General features: G+C 37.8%; 1 protein-coding gene across 1 annotated transcript in view; it reads left to right on the top strand.

Annotated features, from left to right (window-relative positions):
• The window catches only part of cemip2 (cell migration inducing hyaluronidase 2), a 22272-nt gene extending 7192 nt beyond the window's left edge, over positions 1-15080 (top strand). Inside the window, exons 4-23 of the mRNA XM_037680505.1 lie at positions 1046-1215; positions 1789-1980; positions 2858-3027; positions 4212-4424; positions 4880-5085; positions 5948-6017; positions 6653-6781; positions 7267-7355; positions 8379-8510; positions 8949-8984; positions 9189-9344; positions 11598-11775; positions 12600-12815; positions 12903-13114; positions 13302-13484; positions 13763-13982; positions 14071-14172; positions 14288-14433; positions 14550-14656; positions 14732-15080. Of these exons, the coding sequence (XP_037536433.1) occupies positions 1046-1215; positions 1789-1980; positions 2858-3027; positions 4212-4424; positions 4880-5085; positions 5948-6017; positions 6653-6781; positions 7267-7355; positions 8379-8510; positions 8949-8984; positions 9189-9344; positions 11598-11775; positions 12600-12815; positions 12903-13114; positions 13302-13484; positions 13763-13982; positions 14071-14172; positions 14288-14433; positions 14550-14656; positions 14732-14931 (3127 nt within the window). The 3' untranslated portion in view covers positions 14932-15080. The remainder of the gene's footprint in view (positions 1-1045; positions 1216-1788; positions 1981-2857; positions 3028-4211; positions 4425-4879; positions 5086-5947; positions 6018-6652; positions 6782-7266; positions 7356-8378; positions 8511-8948; positions 8985-9188; positions 9345-11597; positions 11776-12599; positions 12816-12902; positions 13115-13301; positions 13485-13762; positions 13983-14070; positions 14173-14287; positions 14434-14549; positions 14657-14731) is intronic.
• The last annotated feature ends 3041 nt before the right edge of the window (positions 15081-18121 follow it).

The following is an 18121-nucleotide window of genomic DNA, read 5'->3' as shown; positions in this document are numbered from 1 at the left end:
CCCCCCCCCCCCCCCCCCCCCCCCCAATCTCTCTGATCTGCTACAACTGTATGTCCCACCACGTTCCCTGACGTCAGCGGACCAGTTGCTCCTCACAGTTCCAGGAACTCGTCTTAAGCGCAGAGGTGACAGGGCCTTCTCTGTAGCAGGACCAAGACTTTGGAACGAGTTACCTCTGTTTGACAGACTGGCCCCCTCCCTCTCGGTTTTCAAATCCTCTTTAAAAACACTACTATTCAGTAGCTTTCAATACCAGAGGATCTGTGTTTTGAACCTGTACGCTCCACACTGGTTTATCGTCATATTTATTATCTGCATCGTTTTTATTTCTATATTTTTTGGATTTACTTCATTTTGTATATTGCTTCGTGTGTTGTCCATTGTTCTGTCTGTACAGCACTTTGGTTGGCCTTGTAGCTGTTTTAAGTGCTCTTTAAATAAAATAGTATGGTATGGCATATGGTATATACAACACTATTTTAAACACATTTTTCTTCTGAGATATGCTAAGACCTCCCTTAAATCTCCTGCTGTTTGATTAATTTCCTGACTTCTCTGACACAGTAGTCTTTTACTTAGATTTATTTATACAGTATTATTACTTGAATTTCACCCTGATAGTCCAATCAAAAGAATTTTCAATAACACATTTCTATCCTGGTCTTTTTACATAAACATAATCAAACAAACAGAATTTATAACTAAGATAAATAAATACCTTTTTTTGTTGTTGCCATCTTTCTAAACTTTAATGTGCCCACCTATTCTGGTTCTGCTTTGAGAAATTGTGCATATACTGCCTGGTTATGTTTAGCACATACAAAACATTTTGATAAAGGATTGAAGGTTATAGTTTAAAACATCGAGTCTTGGTATTTAAACAGCGTTAAACTCAGAATAGATTAAAATCTTTAAATCCATGCTGTTTTCTTTTTAAACAACCCTCAAGCTGAGGGTTACAGCTTGAGTATTTATTTTAATGTGAAAGTGTGACGCTTCTAACTTTCTCTGTTTTTTTTTTTTTTCATTCCTCTGGTTTCTTCAGACAAGCATGGGCTTTGGTCTCTGTGGTGGGAGGTGGTAACACGTCATGCTCTGAGGATGTGAGAGAACATGAAAACCTCAACACAGGAGGAAGAGCTCTAGCGAGGTGTAACTTTACCACTGTAGATGGAGCCGGCTTCTCCGTCACTGCATACAGCGAGTGGAAGAACGGTGAGAACCAGCTTGTGAGGATGAATAAGTTCAATACAATATCCATATGGTTCATAAATATAGTAATGATCTTTGTCAGTGTTCTTTTGTGTAGATACTGTAAAATGTATTGGATGTTGTGAAATTATACACTTTCAAAAACTAGTCAAAAATAGTTTGTTCTCTATTAATTCCATAGTTTCTTTTTGCTTTAGATACAAATAATTTAAACTTTTTTTTAATTAAACATTAATTGAAACTAGGAAAAATTACATTTTCTAGTTAGCCCTCTTGTTTGTGAATGCTGAGTGCTAAAATCGGTTGAAGAAGCTAAAACTGAGTTGTTTAAGTTAAAAGGAATTGAACAGAAGCTAGAGCAAACAAAACAAAAATGGAAATGAGCAAAACAAGCTAAAATCAGCAGAACAGAAATTAACGCCGGCTTAACAGAAGCTAAAACCTGCTGATTGGAAGCTAAAAGCATCTTAGCATGAATTTAAACAATCATTTGTTCCTGTGTAAAATAGTTACTACTAACCTCACTTTTATTTTTGCTGTCTTAACTTTAATAGAATATTGTACCATTCCCCACAGGTTACCCCATTATGGGCTTCCAAGTGGATGCTACAGACCAGGTGGTGCTAAACCTGCAGGAGAAGGTGCAGCAGACCTGGAAACCAGGCGATAACATTGTAGTTGCCAGTACAGACTACTCCATGCACCAGGCTGAAGAGTTTACTCTGCTGCCCTGCCCCGACTGTACCAGCAGACAAGTCAGGATCCAAGGTGCGACAAAGAGCAGCTCTGTGCACAATGGATTTCTGCAACAGTAAACTGAATGTGACTTTGTGTATGTTAGCATTTGTCCTCTGAGAGTCTGCTTCTTTCATTAGCTTGAGCTGCTGCCATTTTTTTTTTTTTTTTTTCAACAAAAGCGGAACAGGAAAAATGGTTACAAAACACTCAACAACCTGTGATGTGAGGATGTATTGACATTTGTGCGGACAAAGAACGTAATACAGTCTTAACACGTCATGATGGTCAATAAATGTGATTAACAGATGCTTTGAGAATAAGCATCAGATCCCGTAGGACCTCATTTCCTTTTCAGCTGTTATGGTGATGTATGTTTTTAAGGAATTTTATGTTTCATAAGTAACTTTGTTTTATATTAACTGCAGGAATTTGATGGACTTCTGCTCCCTCAGTGTTGTTCACAGCAATTCTTTCTATCAGACATGCATCCTAATCTCATTTTTTCGTGGTTAACAAACACCCACTCCCTTCCTGGAGAGCAGGACATATTATATGTGCTTAGTTTTATGTTTCTGCCTTGAGGAAAGGCTGAGCAATTGTGCGTTTGACCAACACCAGCTGCACCGTTAGACAGTCAGTTTCTGCAATTGTTAGAGCTGCTTATTATATTTTTCCTGTTTTCATCACTTGTGCATTGCACATGTTGGCTTCGATTTGTTGCTTTTTGGAAGCTCAAGTATTAAGTAATATCACTTCTGCAAGCTATTGTTCCATCGTGTATGTATATTTTCTATATGATCTGGCCAAACCAGAATGGTTAGAAACTTTCTTTTTTCTTTTTGTCGTTTTCAGTAAAAACGTTGATTTAGCTTTTTTACCAAGAATCTGCCCTTTCTGTGCTTCTTAGGGAAACCTCGTTATAACCATGTTGGTGAAATCATTGATGGAGTCGACATGCGTGCTGAAGTGGCTCTGCTCTCTAGAAACATTCTCATCTATGGAGAAATGGAAAACTCCTGCTATGGAAACAATAAGTGCCAGTTCTTTAACCACGACACCTTTGGAGGCCACATCAAGGTGTGTGTAGTTTCTGTTGCACAGTTTGTTGTTTACACTGGATTTCTTGGTTAAACAGCAGCTGTTTTATTATGACTTTGATTTATCATGGAAAGTCCCAATGTCCACTGCAGTTTGCACAGCACTTTCCATGCTAAGAAACTCAACTGTGCATTCTAAAATGTACGCATTTAGTCGTCCTTCACACTTAATTAGAGGAGTCATTTATGTTTATTTCATCTTCTTATTCTCTAAATTATTTTCTTTTTTTCCTCTTTTTTTCAGCTCAGTACCAAGCTTTAATTTTAGTATTCATTCTTAGTTTTTAGAAAACTTTAAATAAATTTGAATGAACAAGGAAAAGCTCTCATGCAATCGTAACTTCCTGACCCACATGGCTCTAATTTAGTAAATGTAGGATTGAAACCATTCATGAAACTGTTATAGCATTCTTCAGAATATTCACTCCCCCCCTCTTTAATGAGTTATTTTATTAACTTTAACACTTACTTTAAGTAGAAATAAAACATGTCTCCTAACAACAAAAATAGATTTCTCTTGAGTTATTCAATTAACACCTCAAGTAGTTTGCAGGATTTAGGTACAGAATTAAGTTTGTCTGCAGTTTTCATTGAACCATTGCACATGTATGTCTGACTTTACCCTTCGTTCAGGCACTGGTGGTGGTGTAAATATTTTTTATGTTTATGAGCTTTGTGTATTTGGGTGAGTTTCAGTTTGCTGGAAGGATTGGCCAATCCTTCCCTAACAGAAACCAGATCCTAGTGGATTATGCTCTACCCACAGAAGACCTCCGACAGAGCTGTGTATGATGTGTTTGCACTGGATGACTTCAGACATTCATATTTGACTGTTTGTTGGGCTTATCTACAGTATATATGTGTTGGGTTTTGATTTATGCTACTACAGCTGACATCACTTTATTACCACTTGTGGTTTTTGGAGGACTTTGACTTGGTGCTTAATGTGGACAGTGGCAGTCTATCATATTACAGATGGATTGTAGAAAAATCCTGTGAAATTATACTGAAGCTCTAACCCATTTCATAAATCTGTATCTGTCAGCTGACTGCTGATTTGGGTTCGTCCCATCATGTAACTATTGGAGTTGGTTTATTGTGCTGTAACTGTGTTGCGTAAATCATTTAGAAATCCTGTCTGTGCTCACATTTCTGCCAACTCAGATCTTGGCTAACTTCTCGTCAGTGCATCTGTCCCACGTGGAGTTGAAGAACATGGGTCAGCAGCGAGAAAAAGGGCGCTACCCACTCCACTTTCACCTGTGTGGGGATGTCGACCAGAGGGGAGGCTATCGGGAGCCCACCTATGTTGACGGACTTTCCATACATCACTCCTTCTCTCGCTGTCTCACCGTCCACGCCACCAATGGCTTGCTGGTTAGTAAAGTGTTTGCATGTTTAAGGAAAACCCTCTAGCTATCCACTCATTTGTGTGAAAGAGTGTAGAAAAATAAGTTCTAGATGAGTGATGCTTATTTATTACGTCTTCAAGTCACAAGATTGGTGTAGCAGTGTAGCACAGGACTGAATTGCTTGAAGTACTCAAATATTTAGTTAAAAAAAATACGTAGAGAAACACATTTAGCACTTGGAAAGGTACCTTTTTCCCTTTGGGGTATTTAAAGTGAAGGAACAGATGTTCCTCAAGACTTGTTTACCTAGATGGTTTGCATATTTGAATGAAAGCCATATTTTCTTTGGAAAGGACAATTAAAAAAATAAGGTTTTAATAAGACCTTGCCCTATTTGTCCTCTCCTCCTGCTGGGAACTCATCTGCAGTTGTTTCAGGCTATCTTTATATATATATATTTTTTTCTATCTTCTTACCCAGGTGAAGAACACTGTTGGTTATGACACATTGGGCCACTGTTTTTTCCTTGAGGATGGAATTGAACAGCGGAACACTTTCTACCACAACCTTGGCCTGTTGACTCAGCCCGGGACTCTGCTGCCGACAGACCGCAACGACACTTTGTGCATCGCCATCAGGGACAACGTCTACAAGGGCTACACTCCCTCACCAAGCACTGAGTGCAAGTAAGAGGCTTTATTTCTGAATGCTCGCACTTACAGATATGCACACAAACAAAGGAAGCAGATGTAGGACAACACAGTTTACTTTTTTTAAGTGAGGAATAATTTATGACCATTTTAAAACTGCTTTAAGCATTTTTACTGTTTTTTGTTGAATTGTTGTCCGTACTTCAAATGTTATCTGTCGCTCTTGAATATGAGTCCTCGTGACTCAGTGAGACTAACCTGCATGAATAAAGGTTGAATGAAAAAAAATGCTTGTTGGTGTAAATCTTAGACTTTAATATCAGCGTGAGAAAGTCTGAGAATGTGCAGATAGAGTTTGAAACGGATGGTTTACGTCTATGTGAGAAGAGATACTGTACTGTGGAATTTTTGCTGAGAGAGATACCAGCAGGATAGTTTTATCAATACAAAAAACAACTTCCTTCTCTCTGTGATGTTTTTTATTATCATAAAAATAACAAGAAAAGAACTTTGGGAAACATTTGTTTTGTCTCCAGGACTTTGTGCATGTGCATTGTGAGTTTGGCTGAACCGTCCATGTGCATAAATGATGTAGGAGAAGGGGATATTTGAGAAAGTTAGGGACAAGAGAGGACAGTTTCTGCTGTTAGAGGACATGGAGGTAGTTGGAGTGAGGACAGAGGATGCAGAGGACAGAATGAGATGGAGGAGGATGACTCGCTGTGGTGACCCCTGAAGAGGGAAAAGTGAAAGAAGGGATGGCTGCAGTATTTTTTTAATCCTTATGCACATTTGCCACAAATTCTGATACCTCAAGATCTGTTTCTTATTTTGTTGTACTTTTTTGTGCGTTTGTATAACTGTGTCGTTGTGTGGATGTGGATTTGGTACTTTCCAGGGCAGTCTCTACATTCTGGATCGCTAACCCCAACAACAACCTCATCAACAATGCAGCTGCAGGATCTCAGGTAACTAAAGCACCAGCTTCAGTGGAGAGTCTTAAAAATAATAATGTAAAAACAAACGCATTAAAATGGGTAGAGAAGATTGGTCACTGAAGTTGGACGTCCTCTGCTCCCAGTACATTTATGAACTTATATAAATGAAGGCAATCCTCTGGCTTTAGTCCTGCTTAAGTTTATACAATAAAAAAAACAATAATTTTCTTGCTCATAACAAAGTGATCCATTAATAAAATGGGAATTAAACGGTTTGTTTGTTTGAAAGAGAAGTGCAATAACATTGTGAGACTTTTAATATATGAAAGCATTTAAAAAAAAAAATCTCCTTTTTATTTTGGCACAGAAAATGCGGAGCTCCAACAACAAAGGGGTTATAAGGGCTGCAGCGCTCACTTAAGCATAGAAAATAAAGGCGTGGGGTTTGAGGGGTTCAAACTTGATTCCTTTGATCTGGTTTATTATTGCTTTGGGACATAAAAAATAATTTCATGACGTCCTGCTGTGCTTAATGTGTCCCATCGCTTCTGTGAATTACCACCTGTAGAATGATTGTATATAAGCAAATATACTGAAATTGCAGTGCAAAGTAGAAAAACATGTTCTATATGACTCATTTCTCTTTTTTCCCCTTCCTTTTGCAGGATGCTGGTATATGGTTTGTATTTCACAGCTCTTCTACTGGAGACTCTCACGGGCTGGTGCCAGAAACCAAGGCAGAGCTCACACCTCTTGGGATTTTTTACAACAACCGTGTGCACTCCAACTTTAAGGTATCACTGGTTTTACATCTTCCACCAGCATTCTATATGAAATCCAGTGTTGAAGACGTGTTCAAAAGGCAAATTCTCTGCATACCGTCTTAATTTTTTTAACCACAAATATGCATGGAAACACGCACATGGATACACACAGACATGCGAGTGGGCTCTACAATGGTGCTCTGTTGTGTGATGACAGACATCAGGCAGGTGAACTGTGAGCTCTTTATCCAGTCTGACCACAGCGGCCTCTAATAGAGGAAGGAGCCCCGCGGTGAAAAACTAAACCTCACTTATTCCAGCTCACAGCACAAGTTTCCATATACGTTAAACGTTCATTGACATATTCCATTTGTCATAGAATGCTTTTATTTTTCCTCCAGTGTTTCAGGTACCGCACTATAAAAATACATGCTGTCTTTGTCACGTCAATAATCGTGACGTCCTTCATGTGTTGCTGCAGACACAACTTGTTTGTCATACTTTGATCCTCTCAGGCAGGGCTGTTCATTGATAAAGGAGTGAAGACTACCAATGCCAGCGCCGCTGATCCACGGGAATACCTCTGTCTAGAAAACAGTGCCAGGTGTGTGTGTGAGCTCTAATATTTTGTAAATGTTGACAACTGGGTAGTAAATCACTTACTTCCAGTAGTCTGTATATGTTTATGTGCATAACTTATAGCTGTGGTAAATGGTCTGTAGTTGGTTGTCACATTCCTCTTGATGTACAATTACACTGTGTAAATATTTAGGTGGTTTACTAAAAGATTAGTTTAATGCCAAAGTTAATAAATGTGCATGAATAAAGGTAATGAGAGCCCCCGTTGTATTTATGTACTGGGACTTGGCTGTGGACTGGGAACAATAACTGCATGGCTTTATAGCGTGCTGCTGCATTTTAAAGAACTTTCTGTCAAGTTTGTGTTGACAGAGAAAGCACAGCTTCACAGATAGAGTTTCCACTCTGCAAGTCTTTGCACAAACACAGCCCACAGCTAGATGGGGGGGGGGGGAAATCTTCCGTGTCCGCCGAGGCTGCTGGCCATGCACTCATACCTTCACTCTGTGAGCGCAGGACTATACACGGAACATTTCTAAATGTTAAAATGTTTTCTACTGTTTGTGAGAGGGGGACAGTAGTATTGTAAAATAACGAGAAGATAACGGGTCACTGTGGTTTTCTGGAGCTTAAAATTCATGCTGGATGTTTCCCTTGAGGAAAACTTAGGTTTTCAGCTTTATTTTTAAAACTTAAACCCAGAAGTACCATCTTTTGCATAAAAAAAAACCAAGAATAAATCGCCTGTTAATGCTTACAGGCTTTAGATAATGGTGGCTTTTAAGTGATAATGTGAAAATGAATTATACGGTGAGACATGAGCTGGAGGGTTTTTCCTTTTTATTCCTAAAACACTTTCCTTTCCTGTAACACCACCTTCTATTGTATTGTAGGAATTAATGAGCTTTGTCCAAGTTTTTAGTGTTTAAAATAAGACTTTAACTGCTTTGTTTTGTTCTCAGTTCAGCGTTGATTTGTGATGGTTTTTTTTATGAACCAACATAAGAAGTTAATGCAACTGATGGAAACTAACTTGTTGTTTTTTAAGGTTTCGACCGCATCAGAATTCGAACCCCACTCGTCCCCGTGTGGCAGCAGTCATCGACACCCTGATCTCCTTCAAGAACAATGACTTAGGAGCGTGGATTCGAGGAGGAGACATTATCATCCAGAACTCGGGGTGAGACGGCTCAAAGGTCTGACGAGCAGCCAGACCAAAGTGTTCATACAAACTCACAGCCAGAGGTTCTTCATGAAAATCAAGTGTCTGCTGAAATGATGACTTTTACTGGAAACAAAATATAAAAACTTGAAAACCAATGCATCAACACTGTCATCTGTTCTTCTTTAAAAAAAATAAATAAATAAAAAATTGTACATTTTCAACAGTTTTATATTTCAGTCTAATTTGTTTCACGTTCCAGTGGTCATTTTAAGACGACAGTTTTAAACTCTTATGTATGAATTTATAATTGAAGTGAAAATGCATTTTTTGTTTTGTGCGATTTATCAGAAAAAAATTGGGCTTTTTTAAAGGCTGAAACAAAAGTAACTGTACCCTCAAATTTAAAGTATTTTACTGACTGGTTTATAAAACATGCAAATAATTTTGTTTCAGCTTTGCAGACAATGGAGTAGGACTGTCCTTTGCCAGGTTTGTACTCTAATTTTTTTTAAACCTTTCTCAGGTTTGATTAGCTGCACCGAATAAACTTTCCAAAAACCATCTGTGATTATGGGACAGCAAATGACTCGTGCATTTACCCCTGAATGTTGTCTGCCTTAAAAAGTACGAATGGTCACGCATGTTTGAGTACAGTGTTTTGTAACACTGTGTCCTTGTTGTTTCAATTTACAGTGACGGTAGCTACCCTAAAGATGAAGGCTCCAGCCAGGAGGTGACACAGTCCTTGTTTGTGGGTGAAAGCAGAAACAGAGGAACGAACGGAGGACAGAATAAATACTGGGGAGTAGGAGGGACTGATGGAAAGATGAGGACACTGCCTAGAAACAGGTGAGGGCAAGAAGTTGGTGATTAAATGATAAAGATGGAGGAAGTGAAAGGAAAAAAAGACTATATCCAGAAAGTCAGTCTGATGGTGGGACAGATTCACTCATGAGGTCACAGCTGCTAAGCTGCTGAAGAGCCTCTGAAATGAAGTGCTGTTTTGACTCACTTCCCTTTATGTTGTATTTTTAGACAGTTTATTAAAAAAAGCTATGGTGACTGACATCCCTTCTTATTAATACAATATAAATGATATTTTTGTTAATTTTGTTACTGATTAAAACTTTAAGGATATTTAGTTTTCATTAGATTCCACCAGTTTAAGATGGATGATACGATTCCTACAGTTTAAGGGTATTTAGAAAAATTAAAATCATACTTGTGTTTTGCTCTTAACCACAACCAAAAAGATGTTTCATATGAATGTACTCATACTGATAGTGTGCTTTATTGGACATTCCTCTGAGGTATGTATGTATGTATGTATGTATGTATGTTTTATTTATTCATTTCATTTCATCCAAACAACAAATATAATACAATTTAAAGAAAAGAAAAAAGATATACAATCAGAAATAAAATGAAAGGCAGCAGAAGAAGAATGAGTTCTTATAATATCTGCCCCTTGTCCCCAAAATATATTCCAAACAAAATTACTATACAAAAGCAAGATGAATTACTTGAGGTACTTCTATCGACCTTTTGTGTCAGTATTATAAACTGGTATTGGTTATATTTATCAACCATCTAAGATCAAACCAGACCTTCTCTGTTGTTGAGAATTAAAGCCACAAGTTTTCATTTGATCAACATTGCCTTGTTGTATCTTCAGGACCAGACTATTACATAATCATGGTGTCACAGTACATGACTTCTAAACATGAGTTAACCAGTTACATTTAAATATATAAAAAATACTTGTTTATATATGGCAATGATAGAAACTACATGAATCCACGAGAGTTAACACCTAAAATGATCTGAGGTGAGCTTTTTATTTTATGAAGGAAAACTTATTCCCTTCGTTTACATCAAGGAGGCAGAACGTACAGAACGTACTGGGACTGGTCTACAGGGAAGCTAGTTCCGTTTTGACTTCAACTTCCAGGTTCTCACTGAATGTCTATAGAGTTCATCTCTGGTCAGTTGTTCTGGTAGATTAATGTGATCCAATCACTTTACAGTTTGTAGTTTATCAGCTTTACAGTCGTGTACTGACGCGCATACTGCTATGAAAGAAATGAACATTTGTGCTTGCCAAATAGTTTTTTTACAAAGCGCAACATAAAAACCTTAACAGTTTACTGTCGTGTCATGAGACTGTCGTTACTTTCTGTTTTGTCCTAAAACTGTTTGTGACAACAAACGACTCAAGGATTTTTGTTTTAAAACATTTAAATGTTTTGAAACGAAAACATTTTTGAACACGGTGAACACTTTAACAACAATTTAACAAGATTAACACTTGAAAACAATTATTTGTTTGCTCGACATTATAGCAAAGGTGTGTCTCAGTTGAACTTTTCCTTAATAAATGCACTTTAATGGTCAGATCAGCTGCATTTTGCCCGGGTGGCGCGACAAAATGCAGCTGATTTGACATTTGCTCCAGGAGTTCTGGAGAGAGACGAAGGTGTCTTGGTATGGCAAACTAAGTGTTTCATTATTAGCCTCTTTTACCCATTAATGAGACACTTGGCTTGCCGTATTAGTCAAGCACCCTCTAGTGGTTGAAAATGGTATTTCCCATGTCTGAATGAAATCGTCAGATCTCAGCCAAAAATTGGGTTATAAATATGAGGAAGAAAACGTATATTAGTCGCTTCAGTGTATAAGTCGCAGGACCTGCAAATTTATGCAAAAAGGTGCAACTTATATGGCGAAAAATACGGTAATTTTATGAAAAACAGGATGCGGTGATCTTTAGAAACTTAAATTGTTCTCCAGTGCAGCTTGTTGATGTAAATATTATTAGAGAGCATTAGAAGTGGTCAGTTTAAAGAATTACAATTTTCCACACACTGATTATTTACATGATTCATCAGTTGCAGTTATTTAAATTTTTTTTCTAAAATATACCATACCATTTTATTTATAAAGCACTTAAAACAGCGACAAGGCCAACCAAAGTATATGTACTGTATATTAATATTCAGTTATATTATGTTATTATATTCAGTTTCTTTCACAGATAATTAGTTTTTTTCTGTAAAATATTCTGCCTTATCGTTGACTTTTTATTTTAAATGTCCCCCTCAGGACGTTCCCAATTCGAGGTTTTCAGATCTATGATGGCCCAGTGCGGCTCACACAAAGTACATTTCGAGGGTTCATCCCCACACCGGAGCGTTATACCAGTGCAGTGGGATTCAACCTGAAGAATACGTGGCAGCTGACTCCAAGAAACAACCTGTCCCAGCTCAGCTTCCACCCCTCTGTGAGAAGACCTCTTTGACCTTAACTGAATATTTAAAGACACTTTAAAGAAACTGAATGTGTTGTGATCATGCATGTACTGTTTCTAAAACATTGCATTTTCTTACATGAAGTGACATAAATCTTGTAAAAATCTTTTAGAAATTTTATAGAAAGCTTGTAGAAATATTCAGACAGATATTGTGGGTCTGTGTAAAACTAAACAGACTATTTACAGCTCTGCTGGAAAATGGGATGTTTTTTTTTTGTAACCGTGAACGCTTTTTAAAAAATTTTTTCATTTCGAACAGTTAAAATTTCAACAAAACAAAAAAACATAAGTAAACACAAAAAATATTTCCACCAAAATATTCAGTAAACAAAATAAAAATGTTCAAAAGGGGAGCAGGAAGAAACAGTCCAGTCCTGTCCCTTTTAAAACTTGCAGATTAAGAAAAATAGTTTCTGTCTCTCTAGCGTGGCCTGTTTAGTGAGGGTATTTTTTTATGGCTTTGTTTTTTCTCTGTCCATGTATTTTTAAGTTTAGTTTTATATATATATATATATATATATATATATATATATATATACTTCTATAAAATTTCTTATAAAGAGCCTGGTCAATTGTAAATCACTGGCTCCCTCTTCTGGTAGCACAGTAGTGCACAATTAGTTCAATCAAGTAATATTAATGAATTACAGAGGTGATTCATACTTTTACACTTTTATTTGCACTGAATCCAACACTGAAATCAAAACACGTGCAGTGGTAAACGTAACTGTTGCACAGTAATTAGGTAATGAGGTGGTAGTAGTGACAACTCTAATCACAAATGATGTCCTCAGGTGGATCTTCGAGCGTTCTTTGGACGTCCAGGACAGTGGTTTGAAGAGAACGACTTGGATGGTGACAAAAACTCCATCTTTCACGATGTTGATGGGTCAGTAACGGGTTATAGGGACTCCTATGTCGGCCGAGCAGATAATTACCTAATACAACATCCTGGCTGTGTGAAAATACCCCGGTGGAACGGAGTAACCTGCAGCGGCCGCTACTCCCAGGTACAATACATCAGGATCAATGCCAGCTCCATCCTTCCCTCACTCACGTTTCTGATCTTTGCTTTGCCACATTTTTCTTTCTGTCAGGTGTATATCCAGACATGGGGAGCTCCTGGCCTCAGTTTGTCCATCAGCAGAGATGAATACCCTGATTCTCCTCTGGTACTGAGGGGGATTAACAGCCAGGGGGCGTCATCTCAGCAGTACCAGCCTGTCCTGATGATGAGCAAGAGCTACACTCTGCACTGGAGTGGACCTGCACCCAGAGAGCTGGTGCTCTCTCTCATCAATTTTGATAAGTGAGTAGGAACAAAACCGGAGCATGGCAGTCTCAAAGAATGCAATATTTATTATGGCGTGCATTAGGTTAGGTTCTTCAGCTGCTCTGCGTGTGGTCTTTGTCACATTACAACTTCTAACAAATAAAAGTTAAATGAATTTTACTCATTTTAATTTGTGCACGATGCCTGTGGTTGTTTTACTCAGAGGTGCCTGGGTCCTGGTGGGACTCTGTTACCCATCAGACACCACGTTTCAGATCATGAGTGACATTTACGACAGGCAAAGGAACGTATTTGATGACATTATGGACTACGGCACCGTGTCGTCTCTTGCTGAGCTGGAGGCAAAACCGATGGAAAGGAAATACTTCTTTGACCAACCTGTTGGGTGAGAGCACACGGATGCAGACCTCAGTTTGTCTTTCAACCTCCTCATGCACTCTTAGATTTGGAAATACTGCAGCAGTGATAGTCAGTCAGGAGATTTGTGACATTTAGTTTGACTTTTCATCGTGACTCATGTCTACATATAAAGGTCACTTTTCTCATAGCAAAGGTTGAGCAATCTTTAACGTCAAGTTTTACTTGGAAGTGCTTCATTTTTCTTTTGTCAAGCTTACAATTCTCTGTGCGTTTCTCCTGTGATGCTCCTGACATGATACCCAGCTTACTGTGGTTCTACCTTCGGGCCCGGCATGGTCGTGACGGTCACAGCTACTGTTCAGCAAAAGGCTGCGAACGAGTTAAAGTCACAGCCACAACAAAGTCTAAACAGACCTGTAACTGCACAGCTAAAGCCTACCCCAAGTACTCCAAAACACCCTCAGAAGTGCTGTCCTTGCCAGCTCTAAACACACAGCCCTGCAAAAACTGTGGTGCTCAGCAGGTTTGAAATCTTGCCTTTACAATGATCTTGAATAAGCCACTTCAAACACAAGCTAGTGCTCCATATGTTTTATTTGGTTTTGTCTCAGTTTGTGTTTTCTAGTGAGCCGTGGACTTCCTATCTTCAGACACAAGTGAAGTCTCTCAGCACCAAAGAGCAGCAGAAAGGAGATAACACCTCCTTTATCACTGTGAGCTATTTGGAATGCCTTAACACATATTTAAGCTGGAAGCATAATTAAAAACTCAGAGCTTTTATTTTGTTTATTTAAATCGCACATTTTTTATTATTTTTTCCCCTGCCAGGTGAATGAAGTGACCATGTCCTTCTCTCAGCCTGGGTTTTTCCTGGTCTTGGTGGATGCCTGCTCTGGAAAAGTCAACCAGGAAACCTCGTTTGCTAAGATGAATACTAAGATGGAACAGTTCCTGAAAACTGCAATTCCAAAGCGGTAAATCTCTGGGAATACGGTTTAGTTTTCATCACAAGTTTAAAGCTTTTCGCAGCACTACACTGTAACAGAATTGTGCAGAATGATGTTTAATGTTCCAACCCATCTGTCTCCAGGTCAATTGTCCTCATAGCAACTCGAGGTCAGCCTGAGGGCCTGGCTCAATTGGCACCACATCTAGTCTCCTTTGGTCTGGCCAAAGCTGCTGATCTGCAGAGTAAAGGTAAGCTTTAATTCTGTCCAGTGGCTGCATGTTAAGGTTATTTTTCTCATACAGTGTTATTGCCTTTCACAACAGAAAGTCTGGTAATGTGGGGCTTCCTGGGTGGTTCTTTACCCCCTTCGTGGGTTTCACTGCAAACGGGGCAAGGCGATGATGTCCTGGGGGTGCAGGAGCGCTACTTGCCCTTGGGTTTGGAGTCTTATGGCTGTTCGCCACCTGCAGCTCGAACACGCACAGACTTGGAGCTTCTCAGAAAAGCCGCAGGGCCACAGTAACCAATGTGAACTGTAATACTTGCCTACCCGGACTCATTCTTGCACACAGATACACAAACACACAGCCAGCTGATGAATGTGAACTGCTGAACTTTTAATTTATTACCAGTGACAAAGATATCACAAGTGGAAAAGGAGTATTGATATGAACAGGATAAATATTTGTTTGATTTTGTTTGTATGTGTGTTTGTGTTGGTTTGCCTTAGGGCTATTAAGTCAATGCACTTTTTGTTTACGGAGACAAAAAAAAAATCTTGTCCATCAGAGGAAACCTTTAAAAGGAGCTCAACAGAACATCTGTCAACAGAGGGAAAAAAAACAAACTAAGTAAAATGAACTTATATTCACTGGCAAATTTTAGATTTATTTTCTTGGATTCAAAAAAGTGGATTAGGTTTTCTCAAACCTGAAGGAAATTATGACATTTTGTTTAGTGAATGAGATCTTTCAGATTGAAACTGAAAATGAAACATCTACGAATTACACAGTATAAAAAAAACAAAAAACACTTTTGTTACAATTTGAATATTGTGACAAAGCCAAGAACCACCAAGCCATATTCATATGAATATTTAATCACAAACACTTGTGTGCAGTGAACATTTCAGGCAGTTCTGCTCTTCTACCTGAAGAAGACACTGCTATGTAAGTTGTTTTTTTTTACTCAGCTTCTGTAACAGCTGACGTTTTTACTGGAAAACCTCTTCTGATCATCGTGCAGCTGTACAACTAAAGCACCTTTGTGTGGATTCCTACATGGACTTACTGGATCTTCTTTTTTTTAATGTTTCCCCTCAGTTTTTACTTTGTCTTTTCACATTGATCTCTGAAAACTTTGCCTCATGTGCAGCACAAACAGAGAACAGAACTGAATGTTTGTTTGTTTTTAACCTGTTTGCCTCATTTATGATCTTTTTAATGTGCATTATCGCCAAAACAGTATGCTGAGATTTAATGACTGGAAGTAATTTTTTTTATGTGTACCCAGACTGTGCATTAGTGAGCAGCAGATGCCTCCAGATGTTATACCTGCTGAGACAAACGGGAAACAGCTTTACTTTAAGACTATGTATTCATTATCGTGTATGGATGCGAGCAGGGCTCCCCCACTGAGCAGTGATAAGTTCCTGTCTTTAACTGTGTGAGTATATCTGAACATGTGAGATGGAGGACTAGTACCTTGTTGCCTTTTAACCACTCTACTGTTGAAATGAATAGAACAAGAGATAATCCATCGCTTGTCTTTTGTTTAGTTGATACTTCAAAAATGCACAACCGAACTTTGTCATATAGTTTGTAAATATGGTTTTGAACTCTGTAATTGTCTTATTTTGGCTTTTTGCCAACTGAATAACTCAGTTTTCTAAATACTTTGATGTGAAACTTTAGCTTTTGTTATAAAATTGTCCGTTAAATAAAAACTTAACCTTTCATGATAAAATCATGTTTCATTTTATGTGGTTTGCTGCTAAAGGATGGATGGCCTCTTCGAAAAGGTCTTAAGTTCAGTTTGTTTGCTCATTAAACCACTTCTATATTTTAGCTTGACCACGTTTGTCTAGTTCACAAATTTCACTTTGTGTTGGGTATGTTCATACTAGCTCGTCAGCAGAACCCTTTGCAAAACAAATTCTATCATTTTGAAACTACTCCAATTTTCACATTTCCATAGTGATTTATGCAAATAGTACAGTATTCTATAAACTTTTACACTGTTGTCTTCAGCCAAAATATTCTGATAATCCTGCAAGAAGTGCTTCCAATCTGCATGGGAAGTGCTCCTGCTAGCTGCTGCTGCTAGTTATGCTTGTATATCAACACACAATTATATGTAAATACCAATGTAATGGAAAACTAATCAGAATCAGTTTATTATTGCCATGTCAATGAACGAGGTTCACAAACTAGGAATTTGCTTCGACATAAGGTGCGATAAAATGGCTATAAACTCAACTCATAAAATCAGTAATGGTGGTGAAACTATAAAATAGTATTCACATGCAAGTTTAGAGGTTCAGCATTCTGCTTATAGATTGTGTTTTTCCTAAACAATAAACAAAAATAGAAACCTCTTGTCTTGGATACTCCAGTAAATGTTCAGTAAAGAAGTGAAAAGAAATACAATGGTGACCCCATTCACAGTCAAAATGACAACTGCAGCCCTTTGACACAGATATTTGCCACACAGTGAAAGAGAGAAGCCTGTTGTATTTTCACTGACTCCCTCTCTTTGTTTCACACTAAATGCTTCTAAAACTCATCATCGTAGCTTGAATTGGACACATTTTAACTCTTGCATTGATACCTGGTCATCAGGTCAGGCAGATGGAACATTCGTGGTAAAACTGTATTACAGAAGTTTTGATATCAGTGTCCTTTGATTATCTTGTTTCTATGTGACAAACAATGGCTGAATAGTTGTTATAGCTTAGCTTTAATTATGTAATACCAAGGCTTTTGAACTGTGTGAATTCATCTAGAGAAATGCCAAGGCTAAAAATATGACGCTAGGGACCTGTGTGGGTAGGAGCCTTTAGCGTTATATCGTGTTTTTTTTGTTGTTTTTTTTTCATGCACAGGCAATATCTATGGCAACACACTCTTGCATTGTAACACAGTGGTTATTGTGTCCTTTATGTTTTTAAAAATTTTTTTATCCCTACCATAACCAATCACATTATTTATTTCTGCTCTCTGCATTTTATCTTTAGATTCTAAAGATAAAATGTAAAGTAACATATGCAAAGCAACAAGACTGTCTGGATAAAGTTTAGCAGGCAGATAGAAATAACCAAATTAGGTTTTACATATTTTTTTATATATATTTTATATCTTACAACATAAAATACTACATTTAAAGAGCATAAAATATCAATTTTTACATGTATATACCCCAGTTAAAAATACACAGATATTGAAACTGAGGAATGAGTGTCCAATCCAACCAAGAAAAACATTAAAAAGTCTACTTAGAAGGATCGTAGCGTTAAGCTAACCCAACCCCTAGTAATAATAATAATAATGAATTTAATTTGTAACGCACTTTTCATTAACAAAAATCTCAAAGTGCTACAGAGTGCAACTAAAATCAATGATAAAATCAACTAAAATCAGTGATAAAATCAACTAAAATCTGTGATAAAATCAACTAAAATCAATGATACAATCAACTAAAATCAATGATACAAT

The sequence above is a fragment of the Nematolebias whitei genome, chromosome 8, assembly GCF_014905685.2.
Source record: "Nematolebias whitei isolate Nwh7 chromosome 8, NemWhi1, whole genome shotgun sequence".
Classification (NCBI taxonomy): domain Eukaryota; kingdom Metazoa; phylum Chordata; class Actinopteri; order Cyprinodontiformes; family Rivulidae; genus Nematolebias; species Nematolebias whitei.
The sequence above is the reverse complement of the archived record's forward strand: the minus strand, read 5'-3'. Positions and strand labels throughout refer to the sequence as shown.